This window comes from Labrus bergylta, chromosome 17 (assembly GCF_963930695.1).
Source record: "Labrus bergylta chromosome 17, fLabBer1.1, whole genome shotgun sequence".
NCBI lineage: Eukaryota > Metazoa > Chordata > Actinopteri > Labriformes > Labridae > Labrus > Labrus bergylta.
In genome coordinates this window covers 3737121-3759733 of record NC_089211.1, presented here as the reverse complement: position 1 = coordinate 3759733, position 22613 = coordinate 3737121, and the positions used below count along the sequence as shown (strand labels likewise).

General features: G+C 40.9%; 1 protein-coding gene across 7 annotated transcripts in view; it reads right to left on the bottom strand.

Annotated features, from left to right (window-relative positions):
• Window positions 1–1259: 1259 nt before the first annotated feature.
• The window catches only part of grin1a (glutamate receptor, ionotropic, N-methyl D-aspartate 1a), a 37682-nt gene continuing 16328 nt past the window's right edge, over window positions 1260–22613 (bottom strand). For 2 of the 7 annotated variants that reach the window (XM_065965286.1, XM_020636035.3), the window contains 15 exons: window positions 21858–22002; window positions 20180–20266; window positions 19624–19759; window positions 19165–19292; window positions 18012–18176; window positions 16306–16424; window positions 15834–15946; window positions 15071–15219; window positions 14228–14385; window positions 13494–13655; window positions 13067–13176; window positions 12558–12703; window positions 7843–7869; window positions 6946–7056; window positions 1260–1615 (listed from right to left, as the gene is read on the bottom strand). In XM_065965286.1, coding sequence (XP_065821358.1) covers window positions 1547–1615; window positions 6946–7056; window positions 7843–7869; window positions 12558–12703; window positions 13067–13176; window positions 13494–13655; window positions 14228–14385; window positions 15071–15219; window positions 15834–15946; window positions 16306–16424; window positions 18012–18176; window positions 19165–19292; window positions 19624–19759; window positions 20180–20266; window positions 21858–22002 — 1825 coding nt within the window. In that variant the 3' untranslated portion in view covers window positions 1260–1546. Of the gene's footprint in view, window positions 1616–6945; window positions 7057–7842; window positions 7870–12557; window positions 12704–13066; window positions 13177–13493; window positions 13656–14227; window positions 14386–15070; window positions 15220–15833; window positions 15947–16305; window positions 16425–18011; window positions 18177–19164; window positions 19296–19614; window positions 19760–20179; window positions 20267–21857; window positions 22003–22613 lie in introns of all 7 variants that reach the window. The other 5 variants (XM_065965285.1, XM_065965287.1, XM_065965289.1 and 2 more) reach the window with 3 other exon arrangements.

Here is a 22613-nt window from a genome sequence, read left to right as displayed (position 1 = left end):
AGTGTCATAGTTTCTCTTGTAACGACTTAGATAATACCTTGAAATATGAAAAATGAAATAAAATGTAAAAAAAAAAACATAGGTGGAAATAAAACAACTTCAAAGTGGAGAAGTCGATAAGTCTGACTGACAGTGGTTCTATTCTAGTTTCTTTGTTAATCAATAGCTCTGTTTGGAGACCCCTCAGCGTAAAGTGCTCTGCAGTGCTGACACCGGACAGGATGTGATATTCTTTTCAACAAACAGCAGTGGTTTCTCAGCTCCAGAAAACGGGAAACGGCCTGTTTTTACATCTAACCATGACCTGCACGCAATCTCGCTCGCTAAGCCACACTTTCAATTCACTCGGCTTCCTTCGTGTAAAAGTCCTCCAGTGCTGCATGCACATGGAGGAAGTTTTGCATGAAAGACCAAGTACTGGTTGGGTGAAAAACCTGGCCCTTTGATGCAACCCCTTGGAGACTGGAAATGAGAAAGACTGCTGCTGCTGCAGGAGAGAGGAGGAGAGAGGGTGTACCCAGGCGCAACATGGCTTAATGAAGGGCGTCTCAAACAAAGGTTGAAGGTGAAAACATCAACCTTACAGAACTGTTTCACAGAACGTCAACCAATCTGATTTCATGTACTATCCTTCTTTAAATAGCAGTAAATCTTAAGAGCTGCTCTTCTAGAAAAACAAATACCGACATTTGGCGCATTAGAAAAAAATATACAATTTAAACAATTACAGAATCTGGTATATAACCTTCCTAATATCCATTTTGTCATTCAGATACATAAAGCTCTTGTTCATTGACAAACACACACATGCTTGCATCGTCTTCACTGGTAGACAAGATTAGTCATATCCTAAATACTAGTGCCACTATTAGTGCTTCCAAATGAAAAGAAGAAATCATCTAAAAAACTTATAAAGAGTAGATAAAAACATAAGTAGTTCCTATTAAAAAAAATGATATCCATTTTAGCTTACAGTACGTCTTGTATTGCAGTGTATGTTAAGAAATGCTAAATATTACAATGGCTAAGCCCTAGTTGGAAGTGATATGTCGAGTACAGTACTCTCACCTTAACTGGTTTATCCTTAAACTTAACTAAACTAAATCTGGCTCGCTAAGGTTACACAGCTGATCAGGAAATGTTGTTGGAAGTCAACATCAAACATTAAGTAAATTGTTCTGAGAGTAAAAGGACAGAAACAAGGTTAAGTAAGTAAGCTAATAAGATACAGAAGGAAAGGATTGTAAATGTGAGTTAGATGGGTTCTTCAGTGCATGCTCAGGGAACCTATACAAACATCTAACGCCAGGTAATCCTGACTTTAAAAAAAGGTGCAAGTTCAGTGTTTTTTTCAGCCACTTCTCCAGCAAGCCATTTCCTTTAAAAAAAAAAAAGCTCTGTTGGCAGGCGCTGAAACCGAAAGCTTCAGGCTTCGACAGCGAAGGGAACGAGGAGATGGCTTCTCCCGTCCTGTCTCCCTATGCTCCCTCCACGTCTCGTTTCCTCTCTCCTCGGGGAGCGAACCTCGGTGTCGCCCTCTCTCTCTTTACACCACAGTGCTGACAGACGGGTCAGACAAGTTGAGTTGGCCCGTGATGTCAGTGGGTGGGAATTGCTGCAGAAGTTAATAGAAATAGAGGGGAAAGAGGAAGGGAGACATATAACAGTAAGTCATTTCTTGATCAAAGCAGAAATTGGAAGCTTTTTTTTTTTTTTTTTTTGCATTGTTAGTAAGACTATTTAAACATTCGTCTTTATTGTATTTGAAGAACACCTTTGCTTCTATTCTGCAGAAATGTAGAAGCAGGAGGGTTCTCTAACCTCTCTCAGGCAGACCATAGTTTTGTAGTTTTTGTTGAATCTCTTTGGTTTGTATTTTGGTCAAACAGATTGGTTATGCCTGAGGTGGGCTAGATGGGAGCAGACGTAAGGTTCTGAGTCTAGACAACAGCGATTGAATCAGGAATAATTTGATTTTTTGGTCTTGAATCATGAGTGATAATGATCCTGTAAGGGCTAGTACAGAAAGCTCATTTGTAGTCCAATGCATGCAGAGCGAGTTTTTTTCTTCTTCTAATTGAAGCAGCTAAGAGGGAGGATAATTTAAGGCTGATTCAAAGTGCTGTTGTGTTGAACTCTTACTACGTCCAGTCCTGGCTTCACTATGCTTCTGTTAAAGCAGAGTGTGCTGAATTGTAGGCATCTACAGTGTTGAGAGGGAAAACTAGATCCAGATTCCATGCATGTGCTTAGTTTCTATGGTAACATTGATTTTGCCTTTGGCCGAGTCTTATGAATGCTCAGGGTACTAAATGTAGTAAACTGTAGTTTCTCAATGCTGAGGCTGTTTTTTTTTTCGTCATGAGCAAAATTGCAGAAACCTGATGACACAATCATTTGTTAGACATTGTTAATATTTACAGTCACATCATAATGGAGCCTGTAATATGCTCTTTTTTTTGTTTTTTTTGGAGCGTGTATATATCACAGTGAGACTGGGTGGAGTAATAAACCTGTCAGTATTTCCAACATGCCAATCTTAATCACTGTATTGGAAAAACCTGTTTAAATACATCCAATGGGCAACAAAAAACACCCTTTGTTTGTACATTGAATGCATTTAAAAGTACGATTATACATGACTGAATTGCAGCACCAAAACAGAGGAGAGTCTTGCCTCAGTGTACCCGTCTCACATGTCCTTTTTTTTCCGTTTCTCAATTCAGGGAGATCTGAGGATTTATGCGCCTCTCATTTCAAGCTGATAGAGCCAATACATTCAAGCGTATGAGCTTCAGAAGCTCTTATGATGCAAATAACATGCTGACAGATGAGGGAACATCCACTCTGAGATGTAAAATACCCAATTTTCTAAATGAAGATGAGTCAGAGTGGATGTTTCTCATCCCCTTGATCTGCAAATTGCATCATTATCTAGCTTACAACCCCCATTTGTTCTCCCCATGTCTTGTACCTCGAGGAGCTGCTAACAGCACACCCTACTGGGGTCAAGTAGACCAGCAAAAAGGGACACTTCACTGACATCACATTGAGGATTAAAAGGTACTTTTTCAATATGGCTAAGGTGATCCCTTCTATTATATAGCACAAGTTAAGAGATTATTTCTACTTCTTCTACTGTGACTACAACTATGACAGTTACAGTCATTGGCATGCTTGCAGAGGGAGAGAGGAGCAGTGTGGCATGTGGGTGAGGGACACTGACACTCAAGTCCATTGATATCCATTAATATAAAATAATAACATTGATATAAAATCAAAATAATAGTCAAAGACTGAGGATGGCACATCGTTCAGTAGGAGCATCTTTTTGGATTTCACTATGTTTTCCACTATGAGCCATTTCCAACAAACTCGGGCTCTCAACGCAGTATCCAAAGCCTCAGACATTAACAATGTCGATCCCACTCTTCTTCTCTTCAATCCAGAACAAATCTATCGAGAAACCTCCAGGGGAGAGTAAAGTTGGTTTGGCTAAATGCAGAAACATTCAAAATAAAAGTTCACAGTTAAAAAAAAAGAGAGAAAGACAGAAAATCAAATTAAAACACATACATTTTTCTTGTGGCACCATTAGCTTAGCTTAGTCTACACCTCCCCCGAGAAAAACACTTTCAAAACACGATGTTTGTACAGCAGCCTTTTTTGCAAACATGTCTTTGCAATTCCGAGAGATTTCCTGTGCGTTATATTTCATTACTTTTTAGAGACCTGCGCCAGAGTTCAGATAGTCAGTGACCAGCATTGTCTGGCTGTGGATCAATAGTTTGTCAACACTTCAAGCTTGTGAGGTTCAATCTCCCAAATGCAATGAGCAGGACTTTTCTCCTTCACTGTGAAGAAATTGGAAGACAACCTGACACTCTCATTGTGCTGAAACCAGCCTGTTCTCACTCCCAACTCCTCAAACACATAAGCTTTGTCAGTGGTCCAACACATCAAAGATGACACTGTAGGTACCCATAAAGTCCTGAGATGCTGTAGTCTATCTTTATATCTTAATGTGGGTGTAAAGTCTGGTGACACAGTATAAATAATGTGTAAATAAAGACCTCTTAGGGCAGGGGTTTGGGGTGATGCAGGAGTATTTCAAACATGACTTTTAAAAGATGAGACCATGCCAGTAGTAAGTGTTGACTCCTTTTACAAGATTTGATTTAATCTACGGTCTGACATTTACACATGCAAGTTATTTAACTACATTATGTTACATAATCAAATCCAGAGATGTATATCAGTGATGGGTTTTTTTTCCATCATTGGTAATTTTAGAGCCTTGATCTTAACAGGAACCGTTGGGACCATAAATCTATTCAAACTAGCACCTTAAAAACGAGTCATTTTTCCCAAGCACCAAAGTGTGCAGGGACCCAATGGAAATTTGAAGGATTTTCTTTCAATTCCAATTCAATTCGGATTCCCCAACATGTATAAAACATAGTAGACATCTTACTCATGTCATGACTACAACAACTCTCTTATTGTCATGATACACCTTGCAGCAAGTCACCAAATTAAATTACATTTTCTGATCATGGAATATTTTTGACAATTTTCAAGGTTCATTTTTTAACTAATTCCTTGTAGGGTCATCCTAATCAAATTTGGTCATTTTATTGAGAATACGTCGACTGTTTTTCAAATACTGAGTTGTCATCAGAGGGTGAGGCTGTGGTGGAATGCTTAAATTGTTCATGTTTCGCCAAAAAACAACAACCAGAGAGTTGGTGTTACTCTTATTTACAATGTTCAATCTGCTCCAAATTGCACATATAACAGTCCAACTCTGAACACACAGGCATCACCCACTGGAAACAGGAAATTACATATGTGGCACTCAGTTCTACTACCCTTGGCTGGTTAAAAATTTCAACCACAACAAGAAAAAATAAATAGCTCAAACATGGTCAGAAAAGTCCAAAGACCTCAATAATGCATAAAGACATTTTGCTGAAGAGCATCCCACTGGTGTTGTACCATAAGCCATGAAGTCCTTTTGGGGGGGAAGGGATTCTCACAAACCTACGAAACCTGGAACATATGTATGAAATCCAGCTATTTAATAGTTGATTTTGGTCCCAAATTGGGTGATGGCAACATGGTTTAGTAGCACCCCCTACATAATTTGATAGAAGCAGCCCCTTAAGAACATTTCACCTACATGTATAATATTCAGTGTGCATATTAACAGTGTATTTTTGGCCATTTACAGGGTCCGTATTTACACAAACTCCTGCTAGAGCTTCTTTTTTCCTCCTCAAACTTGGTCAATGTATTGACAAGACGTTGATGAATAAAGTTCAAATCATACGTTTTATCTCATGATTATAAGGGTGTTGCGGTGGAGTTGGAGTTGTTGTACCTCTCATATACAAACTTCTTGGAGAGTCCAGGCATTGAACACATCTATGTGCAAATAATAATAAACAATAATAAATAAACCATAGTACCATCTACTGGAAACAGGAAATTACATTTTATGGTCTTTGATGTACTCCTTTGTTTGGTTGAAATCCATCCAGAATGTGGTCAGGTGAACCTTGAGGCCTTGACAAGGGTTTATTGTTAGGACTAAGACTTTTTATTGCAGGGGACTTTCATGGCTGTACAACAAAAGTTAAAGTTTCACAGTGCAATGAGTCATAGCCCCACCTACTGGAAACAGGCTGTTGTACAGTGTTCAACGGTACATGTTTAATTATTGCTCTGGTACGACCAGTTTTCCATTTAATTCTTGTTCATAGTTGAAGTGGCAACAACCTGTACTACTAGTGTCTTCAATATTGAGCCCTGAAGTGAAAATAGATTGGTATCTACAGCGTTGTATTTGAAAATGTAGGGCCGCTGACCAAGCTGCTGCATTTTGTGAGTAGGTAGTGAGAACGTGCAGCCAGCAACAAACCAGTCAAGATGGTGTTTCAGAAAAAACGAAAGAATAGTTTGAAACACAGTGAGAGTCCCAGGTTTCACAGAGTCTGCATTTTGTAAAAAGAAGAATTTGAACAAAAAAGAAGATAGTCTTCACCACCTGAAAATACACCCTGGAAGAGGCATGCACAGTAAAGACCACAAGGACACTGGAGAAAAACAAAACAATAATTATGACAAAAGGAAATAATATGACAAAGCAAAAAGAATTGATTAATAGTAATCCATGAGTGTAATCCTGAAATAGACATGTTGATAAATAAGAACACATTAGTTTTTCTTCTCTGCAGGAGTTTCCATCTCGGCTACCTTGAAAAATGGATTTTTGGAAAAAGTGACAGAACACCAGCGCATGCTTCTCAAACCAAAAGCAAACCAACAGCGGCTGAAACCCAAATACAGGAAGTGCTGGCGGGATTGATGCAAAGAAACAATGGATATACAAAGGTTCAAGCAATTAACAGGACAGGACACCTACACAATTGTATGAACACACGGTTAGATACGGTACGCACGCACACCACAACGCCACCATTCAAGTACACAATCGGCAGAATCAATGTCCAAACCAGAGGCAGGGAGGAAGAGCAGCCCAAGACAAAACAACCACTGGCAGACTGCTTGCTAACACCCCCCCCCCAAGACCGTGTCATTTTGGATACCTCTTCCTCAAATTCAGAGCCCAGATCCTGGCCTGGCCTGACCTGTTTTCCTGTACTAATGCCCCTGGGCCTGTAGAGGAGCTACAGATGCTAAATGGCGATGGCTGATCGATGGTGATCTGACAGACACGTGGCAGAGGCAGCGGAGCCCGTGTGGAAATGGGTGAGTGGAACATGGTTCTGTCTCGCGGTCGAATATGGAGATGCGGAAGAGAGAGGACAGAAATAAAGAGAAAAGGAGAAAGTAGAGACAGGCGAGAAGGAGAAGGAAGAGGAGGAGGAGGAGGAGGGGGGAGAGTATACAAGGGAAGATGTTGCTTCTTCGTCTCCTTACCGTGTCTTTGGAGGACCTACGTCTCTTGATGCTGGAGGCCAGGTTGGTACTGATGGACCTAAAAGAGGCTTTCTTTTTGGGCTCGGGCTCTGCTCTACCACTTTTCCTATCCTAAAATGAATATATGTAGAAACATTATTCATGTCCTCTGGCTGGGGTGAAAACTGTGGCTCCAGTCTCACCCATTCTCTGTTCCCCGCCACCATCACCACCACCACCACCCATCCCCCAACCCAGTAAAGAACCTTACTCATGAATGTCTGAATATGGGGAGGGTCCTTTCAGAAAAAAGACTATAGCATTTGAAATGTTGTAATACGTTAAGAGGGAGAAAGAAAGGGATACAGCCTGTTAGATGTCAGAGTGGAAATAGTCTGTTCAGACTGATATGAGGGCATTCATCTACATTTTTATGCGACATTATCACAGTGGGGCTGCACAAGATGGCTTAGTAGTCCTCTAGAAACGTGCTGACACATTCACTTGGCCCCTAGAAATGCATTGGAATGAGAGATGACTAGTAAAGATGTCAGTGGGTGTGATATCTACTTTACACTACTTGGAACATCTCAAATATTCTCACTCACTATTGCCCGAACACACGTATTCATCTCAGCACAGACACTATCTTAAATATGAAATGGATATACTAAGCACTTTGCCTTACAAACTATAGAGGTCAGAGCACACAGAGAGATTGAGAAATGCAGTCTTGTCAGATAAATTAAAAAGTAAAAAAGAAGCATTTTTTTTTTACCTATGTCCTTACAAGATAGCGAGCCAATTTGGTGCCCTCCCTCCCTCATGACATCAGAGTGCCCCACAGCTACTCTCAGCACAATTACTAGGTTCTTAAATGCAAAATAAAATGACAAACTCATATTAAGGTATTCTTACATCCTCAGTCTCTAGAGAGGAAGAGGGCTGCATAGGGGAAGAAAAGAAAAGTAAAATAAATTTCCATCCACTTGATCATTATGACTCTAAAGAAGATCCTTATGCAGAAGCCAAGGGAACCAAAACGGGCGAATACTCAAAAATAAATAATAAAAACTAGCAAAGCAAACATTCACATCCAAAGCCAGGCAGGTATTAAAAGTCAGATAGATACAGTATCAGAGGCCACTAAAATGCATATCAAATAGGGAAAACAGCAGCGACAAAAGTCAGTAATTGAAGCCCATTTAGTCATTATACCTTCAAGTGGTATAATGGAAATTCACCCCACACACAAGGGGATGGGATGGAGAATGAGATGGAGTGCAAAAGAAAAGAGGGATTTGTAAGGAATGGTCATCTATGCAGCTGCAAAACATAACCTACTGCAATTCTATGCACTTGATTTCATAATCTGGGCAGATGGAGGATAAAAGAGTCTTAAAAAAGAAAGCACTTGGATGTTAAAGTAAAAGTGGAGGATGAGTGAGTGAGTAGTTGCAGGGAGGGAGGCCCTTTGGGCAGGGGCAGTGTGGTGTGAATTTCAACATGCCAAAACATTTTATGGATGAAGAGAGGGATAAAAAGGAGAAAACATAGTATAAGTAAAAAGAAACACAAAACAAATAGCATGACAAATCAATCCTGGCCGGCACTGGCCCAGCAGTACATTCTTTTTCATCAGGTCACGACTAGGCACTTTTGGAGTACATTTTTTTATCACCAACTAACCAGCGCTTTCCACTCAACACCCTATAATATCATATCAGGTGGCGAACAGGCTTGAGCTGGCGTTGAGGAGAGATGAGAGCTGGTGCAAACCATCACTTGACTTTTAGTGCAGTGGATGATAAATAAAGTATATTTCCTGTTGGAAGATGATATCTCATGTTAGTAAATGAAGAAAATAATCCTACATAACAAATCATTCTGTTTTTCGGTTCAGGAAAAAGAATCGATGTCCCCTTTCATCTTTTACTTTCCACCATTTCTTTCCCTTCTGAGCCTGCAGGAGTGCAGTCAGGCCGCTCTGAGCCCTGATGAGGTGTTGCGTGAGCACAGTCCAGGCCATGCATGGCATGCTGGACCATCGGATGAAGCAGAGAAGCAGCCGGCTGTTTCTTGACAGAAACAGTTGCGTGCCACTGCAGTGCATCATCATTATACGCCGTCATTATAAACCATCATTATCGTCACGCAGCAGGGCTTGTGACACTCAGTTTCCATCCCAAGCTGACAGCAGTTTCAGTCTTATTCAGGAAGTGCACTTCTGAGTAACATCTGTTTTGAAGGGGAGTGCTAAAAGCCAGACCTTTGGCCTCTCAGTGATGTAGTGGTCATGACAATTTTGTAACAAAAGTCTGAAATGTTTAAAGTCAAACATAAAGAAAGAAATCTGTATGGTGTAAATTTAAAGAACACACTAGTCTGGAACACAAGGACCAGAATGTAAAAAACAACAACCTGATAATGCAAAATATAGGCCAACAATCGTTCTTCAAAGATATATCAGAATAAACATCTATGGTATACGAAAATAAATAAGAAATAATGTAATCATACATTTTAAACACACAAGACAATCCTGGCACCAATGCACAGCCATAAATCATTTTATGTGAAACTCACTGACCAAAGGTTGTGCAAAGACTTTCTTAGAACAATAAACCGCACAGCAAGCCATTTGATTTATTGAGAATTGCATGAAAAAATCCAATAAAGGAAACACTACTGAAATAGCAGAGACTCCAACTTTTGTGCACCGTGGCTGAGATGATACTAAGTAGATAGCTAGCATTGCCATTTAAAGCGACAGAGCCCCTAATCATGCACATTATTGATTGCCTGAAGGAACTTTATTGTCAGATAAAGTCTGAAATGTGTCTTGCATCACAGCAGCTTCATTTGCAACATAACAAGTAAAGATGAGATACAAAGAAACAAACATCTGAGACAACATTCAAACGCCACACAACTAGTCAGAGGCATTCAACGTTCTTTTGATCTGGGATTCATCTCTATATTAAATTTTAGGATTAAGTCCTTATACAACTTATATAACTGAGTTATGTGTTGTTGTTTCAAGAAAATAAGAAAATTAGCTAAAGAGACAAACTGTAAAATTTGACTCATTTCTGGAGACATGTCAAGTGGCCATTAGATGAACTACAGTTTTTAGCCCTATTCAACTAGTTCCAATTAAATTTTAATATTGTAACATATGTGCCACAAAGGAGACAAAATACTCAGAAGTTAGTTTGGCTGCACAGAATATTCATTCTAATGTGTTTTTTTTAACTTAGACCTAAATTTACATCATACAGAATTAAATCAACTTGAAGAGGTTACATAATTATCCTACTAAAACACATTTTGTGCACAATGTGATTAAACAGCTACATCACCGCAACATCTCTGTGGCCGAAGCTCTTAAAAGCTGGAAATCTTCAGGCAAGCAGTTCTAACGATGCATGCACTTTTATTTCTTCTAAAAGCATTCTGAAAAATTGAGACGAGTCGAGTTAATTAACTTATATTGGACGGTCATTTGAGCAAAAACAGTGAGCGCAATAAATATATTGTCAGCCTTGCAGGGGATGAGGGATGTCCTACATGAACAGATTTTCAGTTAGTCAGAGGTGCACGTTCTCTCAGGTTACATCTTTTTGCTTAAATGTGTCAGGGTGCACAGTTCTGCACGCAGTGCTGCACCACCCTGGGGCAGTGCATAAGCACATAAGTACATTACAAACACCGTACAAGCAGTCAAAATGATGCCAACAATGGGACTCCAGGTTTCAGTGCTTGCTGTCCTAAGAAAGGAGGAGGCCACATAAACTGTGATCACACATTTTCCATTATCATGTGTTTGTGTTTTACATAGCAAGGTTGTCATTTTACATTTGTGCAAATTAGATCACGGACAGCATCCAAATAAGTGCACCCAAACAGTATGAATAATATCCAAAAACAATATTCATGGAAAACACAGCAGATTGTACGAGCTAGACTTGACTTTGTGGGCCTTTTCTATGCTTCCTGTGTGAAACTCATTGCATTGGTTTTATTTAGGGCAGAGAAGATTGTGTGACTGTTATTGTAGCTCGAGGGCCCCCACAGTGACGGTCGATGGGCAAGATGAGCATGCATGAGCCGTCTTTGTTCGTCAGAGCAAAGGAATCAACACGATCATCGCTGACATGGATATGAAACGGTCTACAGGCAGTTTAGTGTGTCCCTCTCCTTTCTCAGTGCCGCCTGCCCTGCATGCATTCTCCTGCTGTATGCGCCTAGAGGACTCACATCCATATGAGGACACTCACGACAGTGACAAACGCTTGTCAGGTCGATGGCAGACACTCTTAGAATGACATTGCTGACAGGCACTTGTGATTTTATACTGTACCTTCCTCCAGCCCTGCTGTTTCAATTCAGCAGGGCCAAACTCTGAACATTGGTTCAAGGTTTATAAAGAGTCAGGAGACAGGCTGCCAGAGCCAAATCACAGACTCACTGTGTGACTGCCCATCAAATGTGGAAACCCTGTTCCCCCAAGCTATTCAATCAGGGAGTTAGAACATCAAGAGAAAGAAAAGGGAGGTCGCAGGGGCGCTCCAACGGTTCACAGCCTTGTCTGATTGCTCATGTGTCCGAGGGCATTTATATCAGCCGTGCAGAGTATCTAACTGCTTGTTGTAGCTCAAGCGTTGGTTCACTCACATCCCAAAATAAAAAAAGTAGCCATATTTTGCAATGCAGATGTTTTTTGGTCACATATAAAATTCATCCTAATTTTGCTGGTTTAGTGGATGTACTGTCAGGGAGAGATATCTTGAAAGCCCACCCATTTAAAAAAAATCTGCATGACAAGAATCCTCTACTTGCATTGCTTTGCATCAGGCCCGTGGCTTACAGGATCATTTAGACACTGAAGCAGATATTCCATTCACTCTAGCACAGCACTTGACACAACAGCTGCTGACTTCACTGAGGAATCACTGGGGTGTGATTCACCCAGAGAATTGATTTTAATCCGTATGCTCCATTTGGATTGATAGCTCCTGGCTGTTTGTATAACCGAGTAGAGAGTGACGTAAATCAATGATGTAATCACTGTTATTCAACCGACACTTATGACTGTTAAACTTCTGTTTTTTAAGGCAGGACAGTAGCTGCTTTTTCTTGGCTTCCATGTCAACATCATCTGACTTTATGAAGCTTAAAAGCACCACAGCAGCAGCTTAGAAATACTAGTTCATGCCGTAAATGGAAGTTGAACTTAGTCAGGTATCCATCATGTCAGAGGGTTATGAGGTTAAATATCCTATTGCTATTCTAAAAGGACAGGTATGTTACTGTACATACTAATGAGGGGGTACCAGCCACAGCTTGACTTGTAGTAGACTCCTTATTGTCCTGCAGGCACACACAAGAGACACGGGTGCTGTTGGCTTTTGAACACTTTTGAGGTCTACAGTGTGGCCACTTGAGGATCCCTTTCAACAAAGAAAGGCATCATAGATCACAGTTTCTCATACAGAGATCTAGCAGGGAAAAAGAAAGATTCTTGAGAGGATGGGAGACAGAAATCAACCCTCATAATGAGGAGGCTTTTTTTGAAGCACTCTCAGAACTTTTCAACCTTCATGTGAGCAGGCAGAGGGGATCAATCCTACCTGCAGGTTCTTCCTCCAGACGTTGACGGCCGCAAAGGCCAGCTGCATCTGCTTCCTGCGGGCGTCTTTATGGCGCTTATAGGCGATTTCGATAAAGATGAGGAAGATCCCGGCTGCTATGCCTCCAGCCACCAGCATGAAGACACCTGTCGGGAGAGAAACGAAGGAAGAGACAAAGCAGAGGTGGAAAGATGTGAGCAGGTGAGTCCAGAAACCTGACGCTTCCACTGAGGATGAATGCTTGGTCATTCTCAGTGGTCGCCCCTTTTTTTTATCAATTGAATCCGACTGACGATGGCGGCTGAAAACCATACAATATTTATTAAAAAACCACAACCGCACAAAACCACAGCACAAGATAATGTATGGCACACTTCCACAGAGCACCCACGCCGACACTAAAACAACGATTTAGTAAAGGTATTGGACAAAAAAGCGCTACAGTACCTTACCACTGCAGTTTTTGTCCAATCACTTTTAACGCTTTCTGTTCGCGATATGGACCATACCTGCCATGTTTTCAAAGGTGAGTGTGGCTGGGGCATTGCTCCTTGAGTCACACTCCTGGTATCTCACCCAGGTTTTATCTAGGTCTTCCATGAAGCCGTTCTCATGAGAACTGCAGGGGGTTAGGGGAGGTGGGGAGAGAGGTGACAAAGTTAATACACGCCTAAACAGATGGGGTATTCGAACCGCTCACTCCCAAACAGCAAACAATAATGAAACTGAGACAGTAGGACAGGTGACAGACAGACATACACTTGACAGAGACAAACAGAGAGCAGGAGGCAGGAGAGGGGAGATACAGAGAGAGAAGATGTAACATAAGGCGATGTATTTGATGGCTGTAAAAAAAGGTCAAAACATGACCAAGAAATCATATTGATAAGAAACAAAAGAAGTCATACGAGTAATGCAGCTTCGGCTGGGACAGACCTGAGAATGGCCAGGGACACATTCTGTTTCCAGGGGCTGTCCTTGCGCATGCCTATGCCAAAGCCCGAACGGAAAAACAGCTCTCCCGTGGTCACCAGGTCGCACTTCTGCGAGGCTTCAAACTCCAGCACCGCAGAGTCCCAGATGAAAGCATGCAGCTTGCTGTGGGGGAGGGGGAGGGAGGAGGAGGAGGAAGGAGGGAGGAGGAGGAGGGGAAGGAGGGGGTTACGGTGCGACAGTACAATGATTTACATACACATTTACGGCTCCCACCCTTCTCTCTCTCTCGCACACCAGATCTTGTGTGTCATTCAGCGTTTACCAGCAATCTCTACCGCTGCTTATGGCCCAAAAGAAATCCAATGCCAACTGGGTGAGGGCGCGTCCCCCATTGGATTCCCCCCATCGCAAAGATGTTCGTCTGGGTACAACCTGAAAAAGGGTGCTCTTCCACTCAATGTTAGCTCGACCTCACACTGGTCCCAGTGCTGTTGACACACCATACCTGTTCCTGTCCCTTGGACATCTGTCTTTGCCGGGGCGATGGACCCGGATCAGAGGGAAAAGCAGCAGTAAGTTCTACCATTCCCTTCTGGCCCAGAGGTCCATGTCCCCCCCCCCCCCCCCCCCCCCCCCTCCTAAACTGACTGTACTGGCCCTGAACTGTGTTTGCCTAAAAGGTATAGCAGCCGGCCGACAGTTGCGCTGGTCGGCCCGGCCTGGCCGAGACTCACTTGTCACGCACGGCCTGGATGGCCTCGGCGGCACTCTCATAGTTGTGCTTCTCCATGTGGCGGTACATGGTGCTAAGCTCCACCTGCCGCCGGAAGTAGATGTCCACGGAGCTTTGCTTCACCGTGGCGTAAATGAACTTGTCCGATGGGTTCCTCAGCTGCAAAAGAAGACAAAAAACACAACATGTAACTTCTAACTTATTTACTAAATCGGTATTGTAATTTTATTGTAATTTATTTGTATTTATGCATCAGCTTTTAAAATGACACTAAAAAAAACAAGAGCAAATCACACTAAAGAAAAGCTTGACTTAAGGATTGGAAATTCAAAGTTTCCTCATACAACAATGTAATGCATTCATTTTGTTAAATTTCAGGTACATGGCCAGAAGTTTATTTATGCATGTAACTGTATAACATTACTTAAAAATGTCATATTTACAGTAAAGTTCTGAGTTTAAAGAGTCTGCACAAATGCAATGTTCTGAATTACAGGTTTATGTAACTGGAATAAAGCAAAATTATCGCTAATCAAAGTGTGGCCCAGTGAGTACAGGAGAGCGAGCAATCAATAAACATATGTAGGGAATTAAGATGATTTAACTGATCATCTATTAATAGTGAATTTATCACATTAATTCATAGTGATCTGATCCCTAAACATAGAAGAAATATTACAATTGACGATAGTATGTGCATCAGCAAGCACATGTACTTTTTCAGCCTGTGAATACTTGATGAAGCATTTGATTTGTTCCATTATTGTAAAGTATAACCATCATTATTATGAAGATAAAAGTGTTGTTGTGTCATAGCATGGTCAGAGTGTCATTCTGTTCTCACCCTTGGGTCATTGATGCCGGTGATGCGCTCCTCAGGCCGGTCCAACACCAGGAAGGCAGCCAGGTTGGCAGTATAAGAAGCCACAATTATCATGGCAAATCCAGCCCACACCATGCCCAGGATTCTCGCTGAGAAGCTGCGCGGGGCACCTGTGTGGTGAGTCCAAGGTACACATTTGAGTGTCAAATGAGTCATTTGAAATCACAAATTGCTAGATAAATGCCATCTCATTTTCTGTAAAGTAACATTTCAACCGCCCAGTGTTTAAAAATAACTATTACTCAAGTAATTCAACTGCAAAAAGCATCATTAACTTATACAACTAGATTATTAAGGATGCACTACTCGTATATCAAAAATTAAAAATGGGAGATGAGGACACAGTCTAGAATGAAGAAATTACTAACAAATGTAGCCCACTAAAATATCCAGCATGAAAAGGCTCTGCTGTAAGACAAATGAAACAAGCCGAAGTAACAGGTCCAAACTATTAAAAGACAAGCTGCAGCAAAAGCTGTCTTGGCAAAATGTGATTTCAAAGGACTTAATTTGTCATCCTCAAAGAAAAACATGACAGCAAGGCAACACCTCGAGCCCCAAACGCCTTCACTGGTCTTTTAACACATGCAAAACTGTGTGAGGACTCAAGTACACAACAGCATTACCATGTTCTGGGAAAAAGGGAGCATTTAGTGCTGAATAAATGATGGTTTGGACATTTTTGAGTGATGGTTTCTTTTTTTCTTTTTCTTTCTCAGCGCACCTTCTCCAATTCCAGAGTTCAGCAACACTCCCCAGGAGAACCACATGGCAGACGATAAGGTGAGGGCATCTTCTTCTTCTTCTTCACTGTTTACTTTAAATCTTCCAAACGGGCTGGAGGAAAGAAATTGGGAGGGTTGCAGGAGAGAAAATGAGAAATCGCCAAGAACCAGTGAAGGGGGAAAACCCTGGCAGCCCCAGGCAGGGAAGGGAACTGAAAAATGAGCGAGCTGAAGCAAGAGGAAGACGAACTGAGAAGGAAAACAGAAAAGTACGCTGCACAGGAACAGAGCGGTGGGATGGTTGGAAACAATCTTCACCTCTTGTTACCTTTAAGTCCACACCGAGGGAAGATCTGCAGCGCGCATGGAGTGTATGTGCACTCACATACACACAAATCTCATTCATTCAATCGTGATATACATAAACAGAAACATATGGGCACAGCCATACACACACAGTTTCCCGTGTACCTGAACCGGTCTAGTAGGTAAAGCATCACCGCCACCACATGCACCGACAGACCCACCAGCAGCCACAGCGTGCTTTGGAACGGCTGCATGAACGAGTCCAGTGTACTGCGAGGGATTTCCTGGAAACACACATCGCAGTTATTTGAAGATTGATGACTCACAGTTTTAATTACCCCACATTTACATATTAGCTTTACTTAACTCATGTCCCTGCAGGCTACAAATCGTAAAGCACACTTTTTAAATTTGCTTGAGTTGTGTTGCAATCACAGTGATTATGGTCATAGCAAATACTGACATATTGGAAGAGTAACCCCTGCATCACCTCATATTCATATGTGATGAAGTAAATACAGTTTGGATGTATGTCTTAGACATATGAATGTAATGAAAGCTCATCGATACTTGTGTAATCGATTCAAGTAGAACAAAAAAGAAATCTGATTTCTGAAAAATACAGTTGCATCTCTGGCTTGAGCCTTTAAAGAAAGGATGGTGATTTAAAATAAACTCCAATACAATTCACATGTTTAGATGAAGGATAATCCAAAAAATGTTGTACATTGAAATTGATCTGCAAATGTTGTTTGCCTTATAATGTAGAAATCTCTGCTTAAGTGCTGCTCACTTGAAGGAAATGATGTCCTGTTGAGGCCTCTTTTAGCGTGTGTTCTTTGCACATATATGCATTAAGCCAGCACAGCCATATGTTGCCTTGATTGTTTGCAAGTTGGCCTTTACCTTAAGTCATTACGACGGCCCAGCCAGTTATGCCCTCAGTGCTCATGTAGACCCCAGATGGGTTATCCCAGATGGAGGGCGTATCTTGAGTCCATGTTTCGATCTAGATAAAACGCCCACCACTAGCTCAAGTATTTTCCGTTGATTTGCCCATGGGGTGCTCTAACACCTCCCCATTTAAAAGCCCATTATGCACCCATGCACAAATAAACACCATCTAGGCTGGAATATATTCCCCTTTGCTGATCATTTTGCTCTGTTTATGCTGAAATCTAGGTTTTAAGTAAAACTTGGTTCCATTGTGGAACTCAATGTTTTTGCGTTGGCATCCAATACCCTCTGACATCACGCTTAGGATGGCAAGCTAATATGCTACTATCAAAAGGATAATTTAGTCCAGCTATGTTCCAAATAGAAAGTCATATACGTATGGGGAATAAAACAGATTGTCATTGTTTGCTTCCTGATTACTGAACAACAGAAAATACAAGCAATTAGCAACTTTCGAGCAAACATTGAAGTTTGAAAGCAAACAATATATTATTCTGAAATTCTACATGAATGCACATCCTGTCGCATTGGTTTTACACAAAACATTAACCACACTGGACCTTCTTGTTCTATCTTGTAACATAAACAGTATCGTAAGCTAGGTAGTGAATAAATACTAACGTTAGCTGTGGTCTAACAGTGGCTAATGGGTTCTTAAATATGTTGTTTACCTTAAATGTGGCCCTAATACCTCAGCACTGTGACATTAAAACAGTATCTGAGCATCACACCCAGTGAGTGACATTAGAGGACAATGGTTGCCATGGGAATATGGTGAATGGTATTCGTGATAGATTGACAACTGATGGAAGTTGCCTTGGAGGCTTACAAATTCAAATGTTGATGATCCATACCAAACAGTAATGGTTGTTTGACATGACTGAGCACAACATTTACTAAAGTTGGAAACTTACCTTTTTAACGAGGATGGTGAGGCCTTGATATTTAAAGGGTTTCGAGAACTCGATGTACTGGGCTCGTTCGTTGTTTATAGTCAGCGGGGCCACAATCATGTCAGCAAGGCCCCCCAGGAGCTCTCCCATCATGCCATTCCACTCTTTCTTGTTACTGTTGTTTACCTAGAGTCCCAAAAGGAAGGTGTTAACATGAGAATGTGCTGTCAACCTGCTGTCGTCTAGACAACAGAATGTTTCCAGGCTTTCACGATTTTGGATTTAGCCTTGTGGGGATTTCGGTTTTAGACATGCTTCACATCCTTGGAACTGGCTCAAAAGAAGATTTGTTATTTTTAGGAATTTTCATGCAGCGAAGAACAAGAAAAGTTTTCTAAAGTTGTGGGGTTTGTTTGTTTTATTTGAAATTGTATTTGTGTATGGCACTACATACATACTCATTGTTTTTCTTCTGATTGTTTCCAAGTTGGATCTTAAGTATCTTAGTAGGCCCTTTTTATATTACAACTTTGGCCCTGTCATCAGTGGTGATTTCTGCTCAGAAAAGTGTAAACATCTTGGACTGTTATACATGAAGTAGTAGAAGTCACCATAACATCACCAAGCAGTGACAAGAAGCCATGTCAAGATTACCATACTTTTTTGTTGATTTTACTCCAAATGGGACCATGATTTACAAAATGAACATTATTTTGTATTGAATAAGGATTAAAATAGGTGATCAATACCATATCCTCCTTTGACATTTTTTTTCAATGAGTTAAGAAATCAACCGCTAAGTAGAGTTACTTATATTTTTCTGGTTTCATACAATCAGTCGTTCTTCATGCCACCAGTGAAGTCATCTCCTGCTGGCCATTGGAAGCAATGCAGGTTTAAAGCACTTGACATTACGGCTTAACTTTTGAAACCAGGAAGCTACAGTCAATGAAACAAATCAAATCATCGGCGAGATACAATTTAACTGCAGGACATTTTTATGTCTGTCTGCTTATTGCTTAACTCTTGATAGTGAGTGAGATCGGTACTGTTAGAGGGAAGGGGTTCAGTAAAAAGATTAAAGTTGTGTGAATTATTGAATGTAAGACATTACGTTGAACCACACATCACATGCAAGGCTTTGACAAACTGACCCACTGTGTGTTGAACTTACACGCTCTTGAGTTCCAAATTTCCCATCAGCCACCAGATGCACTTCGTAGGTGAAGTTCATGGTCATAGCCAACTTGATCAGGAGATCAACACAGAATCCATAACAACACTGGGGTACAATTGGGCGTCCTGTAACCAAACCAGCAAGAGTCTAAAGTTACAATCACTCTTAAGGAAACATGTGGGATTGTTTTGCTTTTGATCCGGTGGCGGCGCACGTAGACGGAACGGAATGCGGTGACACGGTGCACTGCAGACGACCACACACACAATCACGCTGTTTGCCACACATAGCACACACACCAAGCATCTCCCAGCAACCTCTCATTCTGAATGGCACACTCAGCTACATGCATACATATATAGATACCTACTGCATATATATGTATGCATCTCCAGTGGGTGTTTGGCGGGGTGCAGTAAAAGCACAGAGATAATATAAACGTCCCTGATGTGTTACCTGGGATGGTCTCATTGGGCCCAGTGCAGATAACCTTTTTAATTAAGACTCCATTTAATGTCATTTCTTCATGGCATGTTCCGTCCGGCTGAGTGGGTTTCACATACACAAATGGCTCCTGGTGTATCGTCACTATCTACAACAGACGGGACAGAAAGCTGTTTATCACAAAGCCAGAGCTGGATGTGTTTGATCCCGAGGGACTGGACTGCAGAACAGCAAGAAAGAACAAAAAAATGCTTTGAAAATAACAAGCAGTTACACAAACAATGTACAACATACAAACCCCCAGATACACATAAACGCAATGAGTCTGACAAATGAATGTAAAAAAAACTGACAAGGATGCAGATGAGAGATTCTTCGCCGGCCTTTGACAAATTAAAAAAGATGAAAAGTCATACCAAATTTATCACTGCCGCTTTCCTAAGCACAGATTAACTTCATTCCCCTCTGAGAATAAAACATGTCATCACATTGTCCAACAGGAACATATCAGCTGAGCTCTGTCTCTATCTGTGTGGACATGAATGTCACATTGAAGAAGGAACCCTACCTTTAATCGAGTGGACATCTGGAAGCCCTGTGGTTTCTCGGTCTCTCCCCCGGGCCAGATGATCTTCCGCTGATTGTTCATCACCACCTGTGAGGACGCCACATACATGTAGAGTATTATAGGTGAGTGCTGACAGAAGGCATGCTGCTGATGAGGTTCCAACACTGTGGGTGTACTCCGCTAATGAGTCAGCTTTATGTAATGACAGCTCAGCGCTTCTTTTATTTACTTCAGAGACCTCTGACTTATGTGTCATACCTGAGGCTTTCAGGAACTTATTATTATCCCACTAGAAAAACACTGAGTGCATGTGCCTTTTCTGGCAATGCAGATATTTTGTTGTGTTTGAATGCTTGGCCCATTAATATCCACCATTTACTGTTTATAAATGTAAATTGACAGAATAATCATAAAGTAACTAAAACGCTTTTACCAGAGTTTTCAACAGAGTCTGAAAGTCTTCTTCTGCAGCTTTATTTTACCCAGTTGTTATGAAGCAGACTCCATTGATCCAGTAATGAATTAAAAAGAGCTCAAGGCTATAATCAGAGGCTAAAAATGTATATGTTGTTATCATGCAGACCAGTACTCAAAATATGCAGTTTTAAACAAATAAAAGGAATTGTGGCTCTAAAAAAAGTAGGGCACCACATCTAACAAGTTTTCTTTACAAGAGCCTTTGTGTTTGTAGTTTAAGGAGTGAGGGTTAACATAAGGCTAAAGGTGTTAACGTTGTGTTACTTCAACTTTTAGTTTGAATTTGGCAAATTTTTTCTTAATATTTTTCTCATCCTAACCAAGAGGTAACATCCATTAGTGAAAAATGAAGCCAATGCAGAAGTGGAAATAAAAAAAGAAGCTGTTCCTTGAGTGTCCACTTGAGGCTGGCTCTAATAGGCCAGTAAGCCTCCATTAACAACCATTTTAAAAACTTTTTTTAAAAACTCATCCATTTTGATTATAAAGGAGCAATATGTAAAATATATATATTTTTGATATTCACGCACTAGATATCTACAGTTGGACATTTTAACAGCAGAAATAACAATGATTCTTTTGCCGAGCAGGAAACATGCTAACCCGAAGGCCTGATCCAACTTTATATGATGCTGTAGGAGCTACGTTGTAATACTAGCTAAACTTACTTTTAGGATGGTATCTTCACAAATCATTTGAGGACCTCCAGCAGTTTGACTTCTCATCAGCTGTGGTCTGAGACTTGAAACTTCAAGCCACAGAGGGCAGTAAAAGGCTGCTGCTTTTCATTCAAATGTTAAGTATTTAAAAAACCATATTCTCTCTTGCCCGCTCTGCATTCAGTCACTGTTCATTTTTCATGATCTTTCCATTTCATTATAGCAGTAGGAGATGTAAATATTTGAAATACAACTCAGATTCAGTGTGACAGAATGCAGCCGCAGCTTTGGCAGAACTGATAGCTTTTTTTTGCACTGACTGAGCTTTTGGAATTGCCCTACATTAGTTGCATTTCAATAAGGATAGAGAGCCTGAGCTGCAGTCCAGGATGAATAAAAAAGTAGATGACGATGCAGAAATGCTGAAGATATGACACACATCAGGGCACTATGTATTGAAAAGGAAATGTTTTTGAAAGTTACGTCAAGTCTCGGATCAGCTGTGTCAAATAAGCTTAAATTGCCTCTGCTGGTTATATTACCTGTGTTCCGTTGTAGATTCCGACTTGAATGAGTCGACTCTTCTGGTAGTTGAGGATACTGTAGTGGGCATACTTCCTGTCACCGTCGTCGTTGAACTCCACACGCCCTGTGAGGCCCTCTGGGTATTTTGATGACATCAGCACCCTGTGGCATGGGAATACAATTATGATTTGCTTAATTTTGTAGACATGTGTTCATGCATGGACACAAGGTGTGCTGTATTAGGAGTAAACATTTTGCTTTTAAATGTTTGGAAAAAGGCTTTCGATTCAGTGTATGCAGCAATATGACTGGTTCACCAAATTATAGTAAATGTAGAAAAGAAGCTGAAGATGGCAGAGCTGTGTCAGTATTCAACCGAAATGTTGTTTCTTTTTCTTTCACCTCATCTAATTAAAGCAGTGTGCTTGTTTTTCTGTTTTGATGAAGAGAAATTGCTCTAAATGGGTCAGTCATAATTAATATGCCTCTTTTGGAAGAGAAAAAAACAAATGAAACATAAACTATCCTTAAAACGTCTTGAATCTGTTCTTCTACAAGAGAGCTTTTAAAGATAGAAGTTAGTTGGAATAGAATTTTATTTGCTGGGGGACTTGCAGAGACAATCAATTTTAACTCTTAATATATCTTTGTATTGGTGAAGCTTAGATCCAGTTTTGTTCAATTTTGAATATACCAGCCCCTGACAGTTCTGGCACTCTAAATTTACCACATAATGACAAACACAGAGTACATGCAACCCCTGAATACATATC